This window comes from Stegostoma tigrinum, chromosome 24 (assembly GCF_030684315.1).
Source record: "Stegostoma tigrinum isolate sSteTig4 chromosome 24, sSteTig4.hap1, whole genome shotgun sequence".
NCBI lineage: Eukaryota > Metazoa > Chordata > Chondrichthyes > Orectolobiformes > Stegostomatidae > Stegostoma > Stegostoma tigrinum.
In genome coordinates this window covers 15,547,300-15,569,602 of record NC_081377.1, presented here as the reverse complement: position 1 = coordinate 15,569,602, position 22,303 = coordinate 15,547,300, and the positions used below count along the sequence as shown (strand labels likewise).

The 22,303-nt window shown below is 43.5% G+C and overlaps 1 protein-coding gene across 1 annotated transcript in view; it reads right to left on the bottom strand.

Moving 5' to 3' along the window:
* Positions 1-22,303, bottom strand: part of csmd2 (CUB and Sushi multiple domains 2) — a 1,700,996-nt gene that overhangs the window by 161,897 nt on the left and 1,516,796 nt on the right. The window contains exons 46-48 of the mRNA XM_048558072.2: positions 20,946-21,059; positions 8,412-8,600; positions 2,935-3,081 (exon numbers count right to left, since the gene is read on the bottom strand). Coding sequence (XP_048414029.2) covers positions 2,935-3,081; positions 8,412-8,600; positions 20,946-21,059 — 450 coding nt within the window. The remainder of the gene's footprint in view (positions 1-2,934; positions 3,082-8,411; positions 8,601-20,945; positions 21,060-22,303) is intronic.

The window sequence follows — 22,303 nt, the reverse complement described above, 5'->3', positions numbered from 1 at the left end:
CACCAATTAGTTGAATTTGCAAACCATTTCTCAAGCACTCCCAATCTACGTTGCTCTCTGCTACATGGCATGGCTACTTTGCAGCTTCTCCATGAGCCTCTTGAATGATGAGGCAAAACACCCTTTGACAAGAAAAGTTGATGAAAACACACCATTTTCTTCCTGTTCACACTGCTAGAAATCTCAGCACACCCTAGACTTTCTCGCGTATAAGCGGAAATATCTCAACCTGGTTACAAATCTAAAAGCTGATTAAAATAAGAGTACTAGTGCAAGAGTGGCTGAAAAGTGGCCTCATAATGGAAAGAGCTTTATCAATTGAGCAAGGTAAGTTGGCACTCCTATCATTAACATGAAATGATCTATGTTTGAAATGAAGTGACCCAACTGCTCTGTACGCCTACTTGCAACTTGGTGGATGGTAGAGGGAGATCTAGGAATGTCAAGGGATATCACAATTTAAAAGGACAAACAATGGGAGATGTGTGAGGGAGACTATATTCATTACTGACTAGAAGAATATGATTTATACCCACGACGCTGAATACTATGAGGCTTCCTGTCAGATGGAATGTTAGATTGGGTAATTCCCAGCTTCCCCATTGTGAATGGTGATATAAGAGACTGCAGAATACATTCCCAGCAAACAACTTATATATAGCATGATAGCCCTTTGACAACGTGCCTTTAAATATGAGGAAAATCAAGCTGCTCTCAATGCAAGAATGGTTCACTCCCTACATTTGCTGCCAACGGTGATTGCATTCATCACACTTTTATTACCGGACAGGTTTGCAGATTTCTTCACTTTTAGAATGGAGGCTTTTCAACTTATTTAATTACAAGGCAGGAAATTTGTTGCAGAATGAAGCAATGAATAGAAAATATCCATGCCACCTCTTTTGCTTAGAATTTGATTAGCAGCAACTGAAAAGGCAGCATATGAAGACATTTTAATTAGAAGGCAGCAGCTAAGTCACAAACTGATTCAAGTCAGGCTCATCACACCTACTTGGATTTTATCTTGATTTTCTCAGCTCCAATGACTTTACATCTTGAACAAAATACCTATTCCAGATCAGCAAAGAAGAAAATGGGGAAAGCAAAAGCTAGAACAATCTCTTCCGCAATTTAGATTTTTCCTCTGGCAGGGATGCATATCAGAAGTGTTTTGTGCTAATCAAGGTTAAATATCTCAGAGTTGAGAGACTTTCTATTTTCTTATTTTTAACAAAATAACACCTTGAATGAATGCAAGATGCACGAGGTCCAGACAAAAGCTCTTCTATCCTCTCCTGACAAAATACTTCAATGACAAAATAACACAAGTGCTCCAGGATGGCCTTTTACTTTCTCGTGACAATAATTGCTGTGGTCTGGCACTATTAATTTTTCATCAGACAGTGTTGATTTGGAGGTCTTGTGGCTCAGTTTCGAATCCCATGCCAGAGCTCCCTGGCTGTGAAAGGTGCATCCATAATGTAGCCAAATAGTTTGATATCAGCTTTGAATCTTTCAATATGCCTGATGGTAAGTTGATAAAGTTGGAGAGTTTCCTGGTCAGGCATCCTACAGAAAGAAAACCTCTGCAGTACATTGCCCATGGGCCTCAGTTTGAATGAAAGTCCATTTTTGGAAATTAGGAAGGGCTATAAGAGATAGAGAACCTTCGTTTTCTGACAGTCAATTTGCTCCTGTGGATTGAACCTGTTATGGACGTTGTGTGCTGTCAAAGGGATTTTTAACAAGTCCATTGACTAGGTCGCTTTGGTGATAAGGTTGGTTGGCTGGAGAGCGGGATACGTAGTGATGCCAATAGCATGGGTTCAAATCCCGTACCTGCACAAGTCAGCACAAAGGTCTCAACCTCACCCTTGCCTGAGGCATGGTGAGTCTGACGTTAAACCACTGCTAATTGTGTCTCTCTTAAGACAGAGCAGCCCCATAGTCCTCTGAGACTACAGCGGCTTTACTTTAATGCCATCAACTCTATAATAGCAACTGGCGATATTTAAATTCAGTTCATAAAACCTGAAAGTAAAAGTTAGACCATGACATCCAGTACTATTTGTTCTAAAATACAACGGGTTCATTGATGTCTTTTAGGAAAGGAAATCTGCTACTCTTAACCTGGACTGGCCTACATGTGACTCCAGATCTACAGCAATGTGGTCAACTCTTAAACTGTGGTTGACTCTTAACTGTAATCTGAAATGGCCTAGTGAACCACTAGTGAACTGGGATGGACAGCAAATGCTGTAATTGCCAGTGATGCCCAAATCCCTAAGAATTTGATGAAAATGAACCAGATTAAAGCTGTTATTGTAGTTTAAAGCATTAGTCCAGGGCTTCCCCTCAGGATTGGCTTTTCAGAACGGGATTAGAAAAGTGTTGCCTGGTTGAAGGTGTTGCCTTTGAGATAAGATGCCAAACTTTACTGTGTTTGGTTGGGTTTTGAATGTCTGCTGGCAATAAAGAAGAACAGGGAGTAATTCCTTCCATTTTCTATTTTAACCATTATCGCCAAAGACAGATTAAATGAACTTAAATGAAATGCCATTTGAGGTACATATTATTATAGAGACCTGGATCTTGCATGACTGCTTAGATTGCAATTTAGAAAATAATGTAAAAAGAACGTGTTAGAGCAACGTGGTGCTAAGCATTCTGGGCGTCCTTCCCACTGCGTCACCACATCTTGACCGGGAATACTGTGGAAACCATGATCTTGACTATAAATGACAGTGAAGAAATGGCAATGCTGCAGGACAAATTCAGGGATAACGCAGGATCTTTAAGAACATGTGTTGCCCTTTCACTGCGAGGTATTTCTTTCACTAGATCTCTCTCTTCCGACTTTTGGATCAAGTAAAACCTAAAGGAGACATTTGAGGGATTGGTGTGACTGGCGGAGGATTTTCCAGGCTTACTAACCTGAATAATGGATCTTAAAGCCTTTTCGACTTGTGGCGTGGTCAGTTGACCAGCGGAGGTATGCCTTATTGCCCGAGCTGACAACAGTTATTGGAGATGTGTAGTTGCCGCTGAGAGAGATCAGCAATGGGCTTTGACTTGAAGATCCTGAAAGAAAACAAAGCACAAATAAATATGAGTCAGGGTGCATACAGTACATAGCTTTTAATATCATGAAGCAACCTATTCTTGCTTGTGTTTAGATGGCCAATTAACTTTGTCCCATGCCATTTCAAATGCCACTAAGAAAATACAATAAAGCACAAGCTGCTTTAAATGGGAGGGGTGAAACAGGACTCAAACTGTTACAGACGTTTTGAGAGATATACACCAGCATAAAACATGCTTGACTCTCCACTCCTCTCTTTTTCAAACATTTGCCTGAGCCCTGCATTTCTGACTTGGAAATTAGGAAGGGATAAAAGATATAGACAACCTTTATGTTTTGACAGTCAATTTGCTCCTGTGGATTGAAGCCTATAATGGATGTTGAGTGCTGTCAAAGGGATTCTTAACAAGTTCACCAACTAGATAGCTTTGGTGATAAAACTGAGCTTTGGTGACCTCAGTTAGCTGTAGAGCTGGGTGCACAATGACGCCAATGGCGGGAATGCAATTCCTGTACTAGCAGAAGTCTCTCAAAATGCAGCGAGCAGTGTATAATTGGAATTCTCCACCCAGGGGTCTGTGGAAGCTCAGCCATTGCTTATGGTAAAGATACAGACTGACAAATTTCCATATCATAATGGCGTATGGGGGTAGTGCATGAGCATTGAATTGGCCGATCAGCTATGATCCAGCAAGTTACAGCCAACTCGGGAAGCTGAACAGCCCATTCTTGTGCCTACGTTCCTAGAAAGGCAGACGATACCGGTTTTCGGAGTTCTTCTTCGTAATCTAAGTTGTTCGGGGAAATCAAAGCCACACCACCACTTTGTGACACTAGCTGTCATATTTTGATAAGTTCATTAACAGACTGAACAGCTCAGAGATACAGTGTGTTTGTGGATGAGGAACATGGATAGGTTGTCAGGCTGATTGGTGGCAAATTTGTGTCAGGGAGAGTTGGAGGTTGGTCTGCGATCTAGGTGGGAGTGTCACTGTACACCATCCAGGAGTTGATTTTCATCTGCCTAACATTTCCTGGGTAAATATGCAGGTAACTGTCAGAACTACACAAAATCTCCATCTGTAACTCACAGGTGAATATGTTTCTCAGAGGTTTCCAGATGCACAGTACTTGTTGAGTGGATCTTTAAATTTCCCAGGCAATTCCTTCACAATCACTGCGTCGGAACTTCCAATAATTCCGAACACATATCTTTGGGTGTGTGATCTCCAACTGTCCATCGACCAGAAGATCTGGAACATGTTTTTGTTTTCTGATCCCAAATATGTTACATCAAAACTGCACTGCTAAAAAAAAACTAACTTTGACTTTCAACAATTTCAATAAGGTTAAAAACCTTTGATGTTAAAGTATTCTGCCCCCTAAAATAAAACTTGCAAGACCCAGGGTGGTCCAGTAGTTAGCCCTAGTGCATCACAGCACCAGGGATCCAGGGCAACTGTCTGTTTGGAGTTTGCACATTCTTCCTGTGTCTGTGTGGGTTTCCTCTGGGTACTTTTGTTTTCTCCTACAGTCCAAAAATGTGCAGGTTAGGTGGATTGGCCATGGAAAATGCAGGGTTACAGGGTCAGAGTAGGGATGTGGGTCTAGGTGATATACTCTTCAGAGGGTTGACGTGGACTCGATGGGCTGAATGGTCTGCTTCCACACTGCAAGGATTCTGTGGTTCTATGAACTGTAGCTTTTTAATTAAAAAAAACTGCCGAGTGCATACACACCCAAACTCTTGGTAACTATTGAAATGTATCTCATTTCATGAAATACCACTTTCCTATCTGCAAGACACCAGTACAATAACCAATTGGTGGGTTGGAAGGGACCAGCCTGAAAAAAATTAGTTCTCAAGCTAAAGCAGTGAATGAGAAATGTTCAAAAGTGAGCACTTGAGGTACTAATATTGCTTACGGGTTGCTCAATTAATTGCTTTCTTCACAAGGAGCCCTATAAAAATGCAAGTCACTGTTCTTTTCAAATGATTATTTTCCACAGAGTTCAATTTATCCTGCTAATTGTTAATACCAGTGCTAGTGATATCCCTAGCTGTGTAATCTAAGATGAGTGAATTATGTGGGGATCCATTTCAATTAGGATAATCAACATCCAGTCAATCTGATCTGGATTGCAACTAAAAACCCACAAAAAATGTTTCATGATCAATATTGCGTCTGGGTTAGTGGATAACTGATTGAGCATAAACCACTGCTCAAATTTTCACTTGCATGGTATAAATACTTAGTTTGTGTTGGCAGCACTCTTAATTACAACAAAAACATTTTTTTAACCACAATATCAGCCTTCAGCTGCCTGGATGTATGGAGAAAGGATCGTCCATCAAGTGTACACTCAATCATCTCAACCTAACCAACACCAGGAGATGGAAATACAATAAATAAAATATAAATTCAGATTCAAATCATTTTACAATGTTTGCTAATATAATACTTTGCAGAAAACCAAACAAACTCTCTTACAGGGCTGAGAGGAAATACACTACAGAAAGTAGTAGCGGGTCATAATGACAAGGAAATCTCAAGATTGATATTTGGTCCACATGATTAGCAGACATGGTCTAGAAGATTTGATGGGCCGAATGGTCTACTCCTGCTCTTATGTTCCTCTACAGAGTTTGCTAATATTAAGTAAGGTGGTGAAGAAGGATTGCAATTAGCCTCTCTCTAGGCAGGAACAAGAAATAACCAAAGAAAGAAGACTAGGGGCCTTCACATTTCTGAATGTACGGTTATGAGCCTGAATAAGGTCGGATAAAATGTCACAAGAAGGTCTCTTCTCAGTTGAATGGTTGGACAGTGTTAAATATTGAGGTTCACAGAATTTCAATGGGGTATGGGACTCATTTAGTGCTTAGGGCGCAGATGGGGGAGATTTTTAAGGAGAATCCAAGAGGGCTTCTTGAAATAGTATGTAGATAGTCCAACTAGGAAAGGGGTACTGGACCTAATATTGGGGAACGAACCTGGCCAGGTGGTTGATGTCTCAGTAGGGGAGCAGCTGGGGAACAATGATCACAGTTCAGTAAGCTTTAAACGTACTGATGGATAAAGATAATTGTAGTTGTCAGGTAAAGTTGCTAACTTGGGGAAAGGCTCATTACAACAATATTAGGGAGGAACTGAAGAATATAGATTGGAGGCAGAAGTTTGAGAAATCTACATCTGGTATGTGGGAGGCTTTCAAGTGTAAGTTGATAGGAACTCAGGGCCGGCATGTTCTTGTAAGGATAAAGGATAAGTATGGCAAGTTTAGGGAACTTGGATCATGAGAGACATTGTGAGCCTAATCAAAAAGAAAAAGGAAGCATTTGTCAAGGTTAAGAGGCTGGGAATACATGAAGCAAGGGTGGAATACAAGGTAAATTGAAAGAAACTTAAGCAAGGTGTCAGGAGGGCTAAAAGGAGACATGAAAAGTCATTGGCCAACAGAATTAAGGAAAATCCCAAGGCTTTTTATAAAAAATAAGAGGGTAGCCAGGAAGCGGGTTGGCCCACTCAAGTTCAGAAAAGGGCATTTATGTGTGGAGCCAGAGGAAAAGGGTGCGGTATTAAACAAATACTTTGGGTCAGTATTCACCACAGAGAAGGGCTTGGCAGATGATGAATCTGGGGAAGGGTGTGTAGATAGCTTGGGTTGTGTTGAGATCAAAAGAGAGGAAGTTTTAGGAGTCTTGAAAAACATTTAGGTAGACAAGTCCCTATGGCCTGATGGGATATATCCCAGAATACTGAGAGCAGCAAGGGAGGAAATTGTTGGGGCCTTGACAGAAATCTTTATATCTTCACTGGCTATAGGGGAGGTCCCAGAGAGGAGAATAGCCAATATCTCTCTGATGAAGGGTCTAGGCCCGAAACGTCAGCTTTTGTGCTCCTGAGATGCTGCTTGGCCTGTTGTGTTCATCCAGCTTCACACTTTGTAATCTTGGATTCTCCAGCATCTGCAATTCCCATTATCTCTAAGCCAATATTGTTCCTTTGTTAAGAAGGGTAGCAGGGATAATCCAGCTAATTGTGTGCATTGCTGAATGGAGGGCTGTGATTCACAGTGCTTGTCAGGGATCAGTGTTGGGGCCTTTTCTATGTGTAATTTATATATAATTGATTTGCAGGAGAATGGAACTGCGCTGATTAGTAAGTTTGCTGATGACACAAAGGTTGCTGGAATTGTGGATAGTGATGAGGACCGTCAGAGGATACAGCAGGATATGGTTTGGTTGGTGACTTGGGGAGAGACATGGCAGATGGAGTTTAATCTGGAAAAATGTGAGGCAGTGCATTTCTCTTGAGAGAAAGCTTTGTATTCTCACTGGCTACAGGGGAGGTCTCAGAAGACTGGAGAATAGCCAATGTTGTTCTTTTGTTTAAGAAGGGCGGCAGGGGTAATCCAGCTAATTACAGGCCGGCTAATCCCGATGGAAAATATACAATAAATGGCTGAACTCTTAAGAGTACTGATAGGTGGAGGGATCTGGGTGTAGAGGTGCAAGGTCATTGAAAGTAGCACTGCAGGTGGAGAAGGTAGTCAACAAGGTATACGGCATGCTTGCCTTTATCAGCCAGGGCATTGAGTTTAAAAATGAGCAGGTAATGTTGCATCTTTACAGAACCTTAGTTAGACCACATTTGATATACTGTGTTCAATTCTGGTCACCACACTATCAGAGGGATGTGATGGCTTTGGAGAGGGTACAGAAAACATTTACCAGGATGTTGCCTGGTGTGGAGCGCATTAACGATGAGGAGAAGTTGGAGAAACTTGGATTATTCTCACTGGAATGACGGAGGTTGAGGGGCAACCTGTTAGAGGTCTACAAGATTATGAAGTGCCTGGACCGAGTGGACAGTTAGAAGCTTTTTCCCAGGGTGGAAGAGTCAGTTATCAGGGGCTAAGGGTTTAAGGTGCGAGGGGCAAGGTTGAAAGCTGATGCGTGAGGCAAGTCGTTTACACAGAGGGTGGTGGGTGTCTGGAAGTCATTGTTGCGGGAGTTAGTGGAAGCAGATACGATAGTGACTTTTAAAGGGCACCTTGACAAATACATGAATTGGATGGGAATAGAGGGATATGGTCCCAGGAAGGGTAGATGTATTAGTTGTGAGGGGCAGCATGTCAGTGCAGGCTTGGAGTGCTGAAGGGTCTGTTCTTGTGCTGTAATTTTCTTTGTTTGTTGGAATGGAGAGTCAACATTTCAAATTGGTGTCCGTCCTGAATATGCTCCTTTTATGAAAAGGATACATATACACTGTACCTAGAGCAAGTCAACATACATTTTAATATATTGTAAATAATTTAAATGTACCATCAAATATTTCCAGTTCATCAAATTGTTTCTCACTCTGGAAGAAATCAATTAGAAGTGTGATGTTGAAGCCTGGATCCACCTTAATAATCCATGAACAGGTCTGAAAATGAGGATAATTTCCTGGGAAGCCTTGACTCAAGATGACTCCTGACGAATCTGTGTGGATCTCATTCATCGGGCAGTGAGCTGAAAGTTGTAGAACCAAAAGGTCAGTTATGGACACAATTTCACCGCATTCTCATTGGGTCTCAAATGTAAGAAAGGAAACATTGCTGAAGAAACATTTTGAATAACGTTTTTCACTTGAATGTAATCAAATATTCCTTTGAACCCGGTGTCCTTGCATTGTGGAACAGACAATCTCTAATTCACTGCAATAATTGCACACAAAGCCAACTTTTTGAAAGTCATTGTGTTAAAATTCAACACTGAAAGGACACTTCACTAAATGTGTAGAGACAACAACCAAACTGTTTGACGACATTCCTCAGAATCACATGGAAAGTGCTCCAAACTTCACGTCATGTTTTCTTTTCACAGTAAACAATGTCAGACTTTTAGGCATGAGATCCTGCACCCTGCACCCCATCATTCTTCTAAATTCCAGTGAATGTAATCGATCCAGTTTCTCTTCATACATCAATCCTGCCACCCCAGCAATTTATCTGATAAAACTTAGTGGCACTCTGTCGATAGACAGAACATCCTTCTTGAGGTAAGATGCCAAAACTGCACATAATGTCCAGGATGTGGTCTCACCAAGATCCTAAACAATTGCAGCAAAACATCCCAGTACCTTTTCTCTTCTCTTGCAGGAATGGCTGTTGAGTTGGATGATTAGTCATGAACATAATGAATAGTTCAACAGGTTTGAAGAGCCAAACGGCCTACCCCTTCTCCTGTTTTTTATGTTTTATGTTTCTACAAATTCGAATCCCTCTCTAGACGAAGATTAAAATACCATTTGAGTTCTTCACTGTCTCCTATACATGCACGCTCACTTTCAGAGACTGGTATACGAGGACACCCAAGTTTCCTTTCCCAATCTATCACCTGTCTGCTGACAATCTGACTTCCCAGTTTTGCTACCAAAGTGGATGACCTGACACTTATCCACATTATACCTCTTCTGCCATGCAGAAGACATATCTCCAGGGCCAGATGAAATGTATCCCAGGTTGTGGAGTGAGGCAACGGAGGAGATAGTGCAGGTGCTTGTAAAAACCTTTAATTTCTTTCTAGCCACAGGAGAGATGCCCGAGGGGCCAATGTGGTACCGAGGTTCAAGGTGGTAGCAAGAGATAAACCAGAAAAATTACAGGAAGCAATTCTGAGGGACGGAATTAATCTGAATTTGGGCAGGCAGGGATTAATCAAGAATAGTCGGCATGGTTTCGTTAAGGGGTGGTCATGTCTGACAAACTCGATTGAATTTTTCAAAGAGGTGACAAGGTGTATAAATGAGAGCAATGCTTTTCATGCAGTCTGCTTGAACTTCAGCAAGGCCTTTGATAAAGTCCTGCATTGGAGACGAATAGCAAAGGGAAGGGCCCATAGGATCCAAGGGACTTGGGCAATTTGAATCCATAATTGGTTGAGGGGCATTTTTCCAACTGGAATTCACTGTCCAGTGGGGCCTCAAAGGGTTAGCATTGGGCCATTGCCATTGTGGTTTGTACAAATGACTCAGGCTTAAATACAGATGGGTTTATCAGTAAGTGTACAGAAAACACTAAAATTGTGGGGCAGTAAATAGTGAGGAAGTAGATTTAGGCTACAATGGGATACAGATGGGCTGGACATATAGGTTAATTGGTGGCAAATGGAATTCAATCCAGATAAGTGAGGTAATGTACATGGGCAGGGCGAACAAAACAAGAGAATACCTGATGAACAGTAGGACCCTGGGAAGCACCATGGATCACAGGGACCTTCTTATGCATGCACGTTTGTCTCTTAATGTACCAGGACAGGGGGTAAAGTGGTGAAGAAGGTTTAAAGTATCCTTCCCTCTATCAGTTGAAGAGCAGAGTTTAAGAGTAGGAGGTTATGCTGGAACTGCGTAAAATGTTGGTTAGGCCACAGCTAGAGTATTGTGGGCAGTTCTGGAATACATATTACAGGACAGATGTGAGATGATGCAGAAGAAATTTACCAGGAATGTTGCCTGGGCCAGACAGTTTCAGTTATCAAGAGAAACTGGACGGACTTGTTGTTTTCCTTCGAGAGGACATTGAGAGGGGATACGATTGAGATGTGTAAAGTAACGAGCGACATAAACAGAGTAGACAGGACAAAATTTTTCCCGTGATGGTGGGATCAATGACCACGGGCATAGATTTAAGGTAAGTGGCAAAAGGTTTACGGAGTTGTGGACAAAAAAATCTTTTTCACCCAGAAGGTCATCAGAATCTGAAATCTACTGCCCATAATGGTGGTAGAGGTAGAAACCTTCAGAATATTTAAGAAATATTTGGATGTGCGTTTGTGTACACAAGGGCCTTGGCCTATGTGCTGGGAAATGGGATTAGGATAGTTAGATGTCAACACAGTGTGGAGCTGGAGGAACACAGCATGTCAGGCAGCATCAGATGAACAGGAAAGTTGATGTTTCAGGTTGGGATGCTTCTTCAGAGCTGGAGAGGCGGGGGGGAAGGGAGCTGGGAAATAAATTGAAGGAGGAGGAGTGGAGCTGCGGAAAGGTAGGTGGGGTGATGATCGGTGGATGCAGGTAGGGAGTGGTGAGGATTGGTCAGTGGGAAGGGTGGGGCGGAATATATGGGAGAGAAGATGTACATGTTGTGTCAGGTTAAGGAGGTGGGAATGAAAGGAATGAGAGTTTTGGATGTGAGATGAGGCTGGGGGTGGGAAGATTTTAAAATGAGTGAATTCTGTGTTCAGGCCATTGGGCTGTCAGCTCTTGAGGTGGAATATGAGATATTATTCCTTCAGTTTGTGTGTGGCATCATTGTGGCACTGGAGGTGGCTTCTTTCTCTCCTGCTGGTGCAACCAGTCCCCCTCAACCAACACACTTATCCGCTTAACAGAACTTGTCTTTAACCTGGACAACAACTCCATTTCTGAAGAAGGGTCTCGACCCGAAGTGTCAAACCTTCCTGCTCCTCTGATGCTGCTCGGCCTGCTGTGTTCATCCAGCTTCACACCGTGTTATCTCAACTTCTCCTTTAACTCCTTACACTTCCTGCAAACTAAAGGGGTGGCTATGGGCACCCGTATGGGCCTGAGCTATGCCTACCACTTCGTAGGATACGTGGAGCAGTCTGCTGTTATACCAGTACCATCCCTCACCTCTTTCTTTGTTATATCGATGACTGTATCGGCACTGCCTCACGCTCCCATGAGGAGCTTGAACAGTTCATCAACTTGACTAACACCTTTCACCCCAACCTCCAATTCACATGGTACATCTCCGATACCTCCCTCCACTTTCTGGACCTCTCTGTCTACACCTCTGGTAACCGCCTCAATACTGACATCTATTTCAAGCTCAACAGCTCCCACAGCTACCTGGACTACACCTCCTTTCAGCCACCTTCCTGCAAGAATGTGATCCCATACTAGCAATTCCTCTGCTTTTGTCGCATCTGCTCCCAAGATGGGGTGTTCCACTCCCACACATTCCAGATGTCCTCTTATTTCAAGGATTGTAACATCCCCACTCCGGCAATGAAAAATGCCCTCAACTGTATCTCTTGCATTTCCCACACCTCTGCCCTTAGGCCCCCTCCCCCTGCAACAAAAATAAAGACAGAATCCCCCTTGTCCTCACATATCACCCCAGCAACCTCCGCATGCAGCGTATCATTCTCTGTCATTTCCACCACCTACAATCCGACCCCACCACCAAAGAGATATATCTCTCCCCATCTCTATCTTCCCTTCATAGGGACCGCTCACTCAGCAACTCCCTTGTCCAATCCACACTCCCCACTAGCCCCACCATCCCTAGCACCTTTCCCTGCAACCACAGGAAGTGCTACACCTGCCCCTACACCTCCTCTCTCACCTCCATTCAAGGCCCAAAACAAACTTCTCATATCAGACAGGGGTTCAACTGCACATCCGTCAGCATGGTCTACTGGATCTGCTGCTCCCGCTGCGGCATCCTCTACATTAATGAGACCAAGCATAGACTCAGGGACCGTTTCGTGGAGAATCTGCACTCTGTACGTGACAACACTTTCTGGCTGTTAACCATTTTAACTTCCCCCACCATTCCCTGGGTGACATGTCTATCCTGGGCCTCTTCCAGGGCCACAAAGACGCTGCCGGGAAACTGGAGGAGCAGCACCACATATTCTGTTTCGGGAGCCTAAAACCCAACGGCCTAAACATCGAATTCACCAGTTTTAAAATCTCCCAATTCCACGCCTGATCCCATTCTCCTTCTCGTCCCCACCTCCGTGACCTGACATAACTTGTCCATCTTTTTCCTCACCTATCCACCCACCCTTCCCACTGACCAATTCCTACTACCCCCACCTGCAACCACCTGTCACTATCCCACCTACCTTTCCACAGCCGCACCCATCCTCCCTCTCGCCTTCTCGGCCTGACATAACCTCGAGTCCCTACAGTGTGCAAACAGGCCATTCAGCCAACAAGCCCATACCGCCCCTCTGAAGCGCATCCCACCCAGACCCATTCTCCTATTCCTGCATTGCCCATGTCTCACCCATCTAACCTAAACACCCCTGGACACTACGGGGCAATTTAGCACAGCCAATCCACCTAACCTGTACATCTTTGGACTGTGGGAAGAAACCGGAGAACCTACAGGAAACCTACGCACAGGGAGAATGTGCAATCACCACACAGACAGTCACCTGAGAGTCCAATCGGACCTGGGTCCCTGTGACTGTGAGGCAGCAGTGCTAAGCACCATGCTGCCCTGACCTGTCCATATTCTCTCCCACCTACCCGCCCCATCCTTCCCACTCACCATTCCCCACTACCCATAGCTGAATCCACCTGTCACCATCCCACCTATCTTTCCTCAGCCCCACCCTTCCTCCTTCTATTTATTTCCCAGCTCCCTTCCCCCTTCCCCCAGTTCTGAAGAAGGGTCCTGACATGAAACCCTGACTATCCTGTTCCTCTGGTACTGCCTGACCTGCTGTGGAGCTCCAGCTGCACACTGTGTTGACTCTGACTCCGGCATCTGTAGTTCTTGCTATTTCATGGTTAGTTAAGTGGTTGATTTTGCCTTGTATGGACATGATGGACAGAAGGGCACTTTTCTGTGCTGTAGATTTCGATGATCCTTTGACTCGTTTGCCCACTTATTCAACTCAGCCAAATCACACTGAAGTTCACCCTCTCACCAAGCTTTATGTCAACTTGGAGATATTACAGTTAGTTCACTCATTGATATCCTCAAGATATGATATGAGTAGCTGGATCCAAGCACAGAACCCTGTGGTGCCTGTTATTTGGAAAAAGAACCATTCATTCATACAGAGGCAGTAGTAAGAACTGTTGATGCTGGAGATAACACAGTGTAGAACTGGAGGAACATAACTGGCCAGGCAGCACAAGGGGAGTAGGAAAGTTGACATTTTGGGTCAGGACCCTTCTTCAGAAATGGGGGAGGGGGAAGGGAACACATGTTTTTCTATCTGCTCTCTATCCCTGTCTGTACACTGCACCCCAGTGCAGTGAGCTTTAATTTTACATGCTAATTCTGTTATGTGGGCCTTTTCAAAAGCACTACGAAAACCCAAACAGCCCACATCCAGTGGCTCCTCCTGATCAACGCTACTAATTGCATCCTCAAAAAAATCTGGTTAGTCTGTGAAGCATAATCTCCCTTTTGGAAATCTGTGCTGGTCTGTCCAATCCTGTTAGTGCTTTACAAGTCCTCTGCTACAGAATCTTTTATGAAGGACTCTGTGCTCTCTCTGTAGTTCCTACTTTACAACAACAAATGCACTTCAGAAAAAAAACGTAATTGTTTGTAAAATACCTTGAGATGACTTGAGGGTCATGACTGGGGCATGATAAAGTTTAAACAAAAATTTGCATTTAAGTTTTGTATTTGAGATAGTGAAGGACCGGCAGCTAATTGGCAGAAGAAAACTGGGAAAATAAGAAATAAATAAAACGTGTGTAACATCACACAATAATCCAGAAAATAAAAGTCTATTCTGTGGAGCAGGGAAATGCCGATGTGAACATAACATTAGTATGCAATCACACTTTATTTCTGCTTTATGTACAACAGTTGTCAGTCTGTTTCCAAGTCAGGAGCAATCATTTCTGATAGTTTAAGATGCCTCTGCCAGTACAGCGCTAATCACAAGCAAACAGCGTTTTCAATTTCTAGACTTCAAATTATTCCAGTTCAAGTTCACTCAGCACCACAGATCAGCCACATTAATGTCACCTTTCATGCGCTTTATTCTGAGGCTGCTACACATACTGCACAGTCAGCAGCAACTACAGAAAATATATACTGCGGCACAAATAAATAAGTTCCATTCAACTAAATCATGGCATTGACAGTTCGTTACTGGGCATGTGAACTGTGTGTTTAGTGGAGTCCGTGAGCCCCAATGTTTTATTTACAATGCTACGTTTAAAATTGCTCACTACTTGTTCAAAGCTGCCCTACCTCACACCAAATGTGTCTCAGGGCACTTTGCATCGGATGAGTGTTCCCACACAGAAGTTGTCAAGTGGAGACCTGTGACCTTCATGAATCACTTTACTCATTTTATATATTTTTTTGTCACTATTCCAAATAGAGATTGAAGACGTATTTTTCATAGAATCATAGTATTTTGCAGCTCAGAGGAAGGTTATCCCATGCTGGTGCTTGAAGAGATTTACCCAAATAGCACCTCTCCACTGCCCTTTCTCCAGACCTTATCTCATTTTTCTTCTTCAATTATTTACAAGATTCCTTTCTCGAAGCTATCGTGGATTCTGCTCCAACTACTGCATTCCATATTCTAAAGACCTCTACATTTAAATAAAAAGCCCAAAACATCATTGGAAAATATTTTTCAATTCTTCTCTGAACCCTTCTTCCTTTCATTGAAGTAGAGCCTTAATTACCTCTGGTGCTGATCAAAGTAGTTATCTCATCACTGCAAAGATCCAAATTCACCTTTTCTGCAACTTCTCAAAGACCCTGACTGCTCTTTTTGTCCCTTTAATTCTTTCCCTTCTGGATGCTCTCATACTCAAGCTCTTTCTCAAAGGGATGTGGCAAAGATACTTTGTTTAAACTGTCCCTCCAATGGACTGTGCAGAAAAGGAACGTAGACCTTGTTTATGGATGAGGAGATATATGATCCTGGGTTGCTCAGCTGGCAGAAATCAAGTGGATCCCTGGTGCAAACCTCAGGCACCAATTTCTCAGGCTCAACTCTCTGAGGAGAGGCCCAAAGTTATGACTGTGAGGGTCAGCCACCTTATATACTTTTCGCACATAGTATGGCGAGCTTTTACACTCGGCAGCTCCCAGACACCAATTTGTAAGGATTAATGCTCACCAAATGCCTCATTGATGCCACAACTTGTCTCATGAATATTCAGCCTCCCATCATATTAAGCTCACCAAACAAGCTAGTCGTCAGAAGAACTCGACAAGGAAACCAGATTGTGTATTTGGAGGACTCAGTTTGCCATCTGCTCCGAATGTTGGCTGCTACCAACCCTCAGCCCAGGGTATAACAGGCACCAGCTGCACTCACGCCTCCTCAAGTAATACCGGCATCCAGCACCTGTAAATCCACCACGATGATCTTGGCAGCGCACTCTGGTAATGCAGTCTTGTACTGCAGATACACCAGCAACTAGCACTGAAAGTTTGCAGCTGGAATACTTTGCACAGGGAAAGGCAGCCAGCTCATGGAAAGGACTTAGCTGCATCTTGGGGATGTTTGCTCACCTAGCACCTACGTGATTGCTCACAGCATCTCTGCCTTGTCTTGTCATGACAATTAGCACAGTCTTAACAACAGGCAGCTTGCCTTGCTCTCAACAGTCCTCAGGCCTAGAGTGTGCCCCTCCCATAGAACGGTAGTGTGCCACATTAATCTCACATCTGCTCCAGTCCATGTGGCCTATGCAGCAAGCAGTCTTAGGGAAGTAGGCCTCACTGAGCTCTATGGAGGTGCCAGTGACTAAGGGGCTGCCATTCAAGGGCAGTCAACCACACTATTGATCCTCCTCAGCTTGAACTTCCAAGGGACGCAGGGGAGAGACAGGTGGAGGTGCAGGGCCCAGCTGTTTGTGCTGGTGCGTGCGGGAAAAAGATGCCGAGATGTATTGAAGACTTAGGAGGTGACACCAGGGGTAGGAAGGGTTGGTGGCATGGGAGGTTGGAGCAATGGAGAGAGTAAGTGAAAGACGGTGCTACACGCAATAGCAAGAGATGGGTACAGTAGCAGAAAGAGTGAGTTTGAAGTGGCACAGAGAAAAGTGTGGCAACTACCCTGTTGGAGTGGAAAAAGGTGTTTGACCTTCTTTCTTCATTGCTGGCTATTCCTCCACACCCCAAAGATGGTATCTGGTCAGTGCCAACTTCAGACTAGGCTGGCTTGGTCTGGTGGTGTGGCCTTTACTGTTGCTCCTCCAGGAAGAAGCTGCCTTTCTGTTAGGCCTTCCAGGTCCTTGTCAGAGAATCATGGTGCCATCTTTCCCATCTCCAGCATTTTCAGAGACCACCCTTAACTAGCAAGGCAGCTTCAGAAGATGAATTCTGATGCAAGTGAACAACGGGCTTTTAAAGGTGGCTGGGCATGTAGGTGCCAGTGGTTTGGAGGATATGTAGTGAGAGTCAAGTTGCTTTGAGAATATGTGTGATTAGCTGGGGTGGAAGTGAGATGTGAGACACATTATATGTGGGCGGTGGGTAGTTAATGAGATGAGTTTGCTAAGATGGGGAAGACATCTTCACCTTCCTGGTGAAATTTTTTTTCAAAACACCTGATGCAACTTGGACTTAGCAAACAATTTAAGGTAAAATCCTTCGTGTGCCTCTCACTCCTTGTCCTTCCCACTAATTTCTGTATCATCCGTAAATATGGCAACAGTACATTCAATACCCCCATCCAAGTCATCAGTATCTATTATAATAATTGTGGCCCCAGCACTGATCCCTGTGGCACTCCACAAGTAACAGAATATTATCCAGGACATGCTCGTTATCCCAACTCTATGTTCTATGAGTTAGCTGATCCTCTATCCATGCTAATACACCACCCCTGATACCTTGGACTCTTACTATTTTACTGAGTGCCTTTTGCACAGAGAAATTGGGGAGGAAAGGTGAGCCAGCAATCCTGGAATTAGCAGCAACCTCCAGCTGATTCTGAGCATCCTACACATGAAGTTGCAGCTGAGGAATCCCAAAGGATGCGTGCGGCTTGGGGAAGGAGGGAGGAGGCTCAGAATCAATTGGATGTGATATCCTCTAGATGAGCAAGTCACAATGTCAACACAGGTGAAGGACGTCCTGGGACACTTCCACCCAGATATGGCAACTGTTGAAGCAGGGCTAAAGTGTGACTTTCCATTCCTAACCTCATAGTGTTAAGATGGCAGCTGCACTAAAGTCTTATGCATCCAGTTGGTTCTAAGGGACTACTGGGGTCTTAAAGTACCCTGGGAGCTGCCATTATGCTTATACCCTTGAAGACTGTCAACTTGCTGCTTTATTTCAAGGGCCTTATGTCTTACAGGAATGGTTACTGAGAGACAAGGGCTACCCTCTGCACTTTGAAATTCAATCCCATGACTGAGTCTGAGTGTAGATGCAATGCAGATGATTCTTCCACCAGGGTCACCACGAGCAGATGATAAGTCACCTAAAACTGAGGTTCTAAATCTTGGATCAGTCTGGGGATGTGCCTTGAATTACACTCCAGACAGTGTAGACTGCATAATCCTACCACGCTTACATCTATTTTAATCATAATCAGGATCAGACACTCTTTCATTATAGTCAATAAGTATACATCTAAATTATAGTCAGACAGCCACTATTTTCAACATGGTACTTTTATCCTTACATTACATCATTACAAATTTCCCCATTTCCAAGTGTGTGTTGTCTCCTGACACTGAACGGTTCATAGTTTAGTGCTGAGCAAAGGAGCATCTTGAAACTCAGCCTTAAGAAACCAAACTGGGATGATTCTGATTAATTTTATTCTGAATCCTTACAGCCGATGGCTCTCAATTGTGTTTCAAAAGTTAATGTGCTGTTTATTTTAGACATTTGTGAGATGTGGGCATTGCTGGCTGTCCAGCATTTCTTGCCCATCTCTAGTTGTCCTTCAGAAGGTGGCGATGAGCTTCCTTCCTGAACCGTTGTGGTCCACCTGCTGTGGGTTGACCCACAATGCCATTAGGGAATGAATTGCAGGATTTTGATTCTGCGACCGTGAAGGAACGGCGACATATTTCCATGTCAGGATGATGTGTGGCTTGGAGGGAATCTTGAAGGTGGTGGCATTCCCATATATCTGCCTCCCTTGTCCTTCTAGATGGAAGTGGTCATGCGTTTAGAAGGTGCTTCTGAAAATCTTTGATGAATTTCAGCAATGTATCTTGCAGATAGTACACGCTGTTGCTCCTGAGCCTCAATGGTGGAGGGAATGTATGCTTGTGGATGTAGTGCCAATCAAGCAGGCTGCTTTGTCCTGGATGGTGTCAAGCTTCTTGGATGTTGTTAGGGCTGCACTCATCCTGGCAAGTGGGGAGTATTCCAACACACTCGTGACCTGTGCCTTGTAGATGGCGGACAGGCTTTGTGGAGTCAGGAGGTGAGTTACTCTCCGCAGTATTCCCAACTTCTGACCTGCTCTTTTGGCCACTGTGTTTATGTGGTGAGTCCAGTTGACTTTCAAATCAATGATAAACCCCAGCATGTTGATAGGGGGGATTCAGTGATGTTAACATCATTGAATGCCAATGGGTGGTGGTTAGCTTGTCTTTTATTCATGATGTTCATGGCCTGGCATTTGTGTGGCACAAATGTTACTTGCCACTTGTCAGCCCAAGCCTGGATATTGTCCAGATCTTGTTGCAAATGAACATGGGCTGTTTCAGTATCTGAGGAGTCGCAAATAGTACTGAACATTGTGCAATCATTGGCGAACACCCCAATGCTCCCCTGTGTCGTCTCAGATACAACATTAAAAATAGTGTCCATCCCATCATCTCTAAATTACTAACTGGCAGCATTTATGCTCCTTTTATTCCCATTCAGGTTCGGGTATCTCATTCCCTTCTTGTGACTGCCTTAATGGAGAGCAGTCTCCATTTTGCTGAAGAAAAAATAGATCTTGTCAAATCTTCCAGTATAGAGGTTTCTCACTTGGGCTCAGCTCAAGACATTTTTCCTCAATGCATTTCTAGTTTGCTAGCAATAGATGACGATATTGTGCAGTGAATCATTGATTTCTCTTCAATGCATCACAAAGCACACCACAATCCCTGCGGAGCCTTAGCTTCTGTTGTGTCAAAGAGGAGGGTCACTTATGGTTCTTTTGTTCATCCCTATGAATGTACCTGCGAGTCTAAAGTAAGAAATTATAATGGTGTTTTGAAATGCTTTGGAAAGCTAACTTGCATAAAGGCAGCAAGTTCAAAGTGGTTTTATAGTCAGAATAACTAAAAAAACATCAATTTGCATGCGAATAAAGCTCTGTGTGATGTTAAACAAGATAGAACACCCTTTCAAAGCTGTCTTTTACATATATATGTATATATGAGGTCTAAATCACAGACAATCTGTCAAGATATTCACACATAAACAATCCCCATATGCAACCGATTTGTACATTTACAAAACAGAAATGAATGACCAATGCCTACAGGCCCAGATATATGCCTCTGTTAGTTCAGTTTCAGACAGACCTGATACATCCCTCACTTGGTCCTGTTCTGTAACTTTTTAGATACATTCCTGACAGGAACAACATTAGCACTGGTGATCCTGCTGTACAGTACTATATAATGGCCAGTATATGCTGTTCTGTGATAACATTGGCCCTGTCCATGCAACTATATACATGCATAGTTATTCTTTTCACAGTTAGCATTTATATCACTATTCCAGCTATCTATTCACCCAGATACATTTGTTCATGCTGTCAGTAACGGTGCTTTCAGTCTTAGTACAGAGTCTATTTTGACCTGAACAAGATTTCGCACTATTTGATTGGCATTCCAGTTCATTTCCCATTATCAATTAATGACATGCATTTAACTCATTGGATGGAACAGCCCATGGAGAAAGCGTATGTAAAACCACAGGGATGCTGTACAAGTGCCTCAGGTGTGAGCCAGTGAATTATTCAATTGTGGCTGCTCCCCCAGACAAAACAAACAAAAAAAATTGATCAATTACAAGTGAAATCTACAAAAAAGAAGCAGTAAGGAACAAAGCATCATTTTTAGTGATACAACGTTGATGTAGAATTGATCTGCACCTACAGTTAGCTCCTGCTGCAGTGTTTACTGTTATTCAGTTATACTTTCGCTGAACGTACCTTCACATGACGGAGGAGGTCCTTCAAACTGCAGATGTGTTCCTAAACGACAAGTCAATATTTCATTTCCAATCAGAGTAAACCCAGGGATGCACTGGTACTTGATGATGTCACCTTGATGTATACAAGAGCAGAGTTAAGGACAAGCACATAATTGACACTAACTCACAAATGCTTGCTCATTTTTCTGAACACCAACTTTTTTGATTTTTTTTCTACAGATCTAAATGTCAGCTTCACCCTCCCACAGACTATCACCCAGGCACTGATAGCATCATTTGCATATAGCAGATTGTGCACTTGCAAATCCAATTCCTTCCAGACTCACCTTTGGGAGTTCTTATCCCACCGTTGCCATTTGGCAAAGTGAAGAGTTAAGTCAAGCAGAGGCGGGACAGAAGAGTTGTGAGCAAATGTGGGGTATCCTTTGTAAATGGAAATGTGAGGGCCTGTCCTTTAGGGAACGGGCAAATCAGAAAGGGGAGGCAGTGGTGGGAGGAACCAGGAGAACACCCGGCATGGAAGGTGGGGCTCAAACAGGTAGGGGAGGCTTTGGGGAAGTAGAAAATCAAACATGAGAAATTAAGGGACACACAAGTGAGGTTGGGATGAATCAGATAATAGGGGATTGAAGGAGAGGAGGAACAGGTGGCTGAGGGTAAAGGATGTTAACAGGAATAAGCAGTCTGGATAAAGCTAGCAAGAGCTAGACACTGAAGGCTGTGGGTTACCAGGCAGAGGGGATTTGGTGCAAGATGACTGGACGTGGGAAGCCAGGGGTTTCGACAAAGGCAATTGGATCTGTAGCAGCTTTAATAAAGACCACAAGACCATAAAAACAGACCAACCAGAAGCTATGCAATGCAGCAGAGGGGACTCAGATCTCGAGGGAAAACAAGGTACATTTTGCTTTTTTCTGATCAAACACTGTGGCTCATTAGGGACCAAACCTAAATATTAATTGGGGATTCCTGCCTTGAACCCTGGAAATCGTGATTAAATTTTCTGTGGTATTTCTGTCCCCCTACAAGGGGCTGATAGGGGCACTGCCAACACTTCAGAGGAAACCTCAACATTTCTCCTCAGAGCAGGTGTTCTCTGATAGGTTTCATGACTTTGTTCTTCAAGCATTTATACTGAAGATGAATCTATAGATCTTTGGGACCACAGTCTTCAGAAACAAGCAGCAAACTGATGAGACACAAAATGCTGTAGCTTAATATTCTTAAAATTCTTGGATGGGATGTAGATGTCACTGGCAAGTCAGATATTTGTTGCTCGTGTCTAATTGCTATCGATGCTTGTCAGGTTATTTCAGAAGGCACTTAGGAATCAACCACGTTGCCACGGGTCTGGGG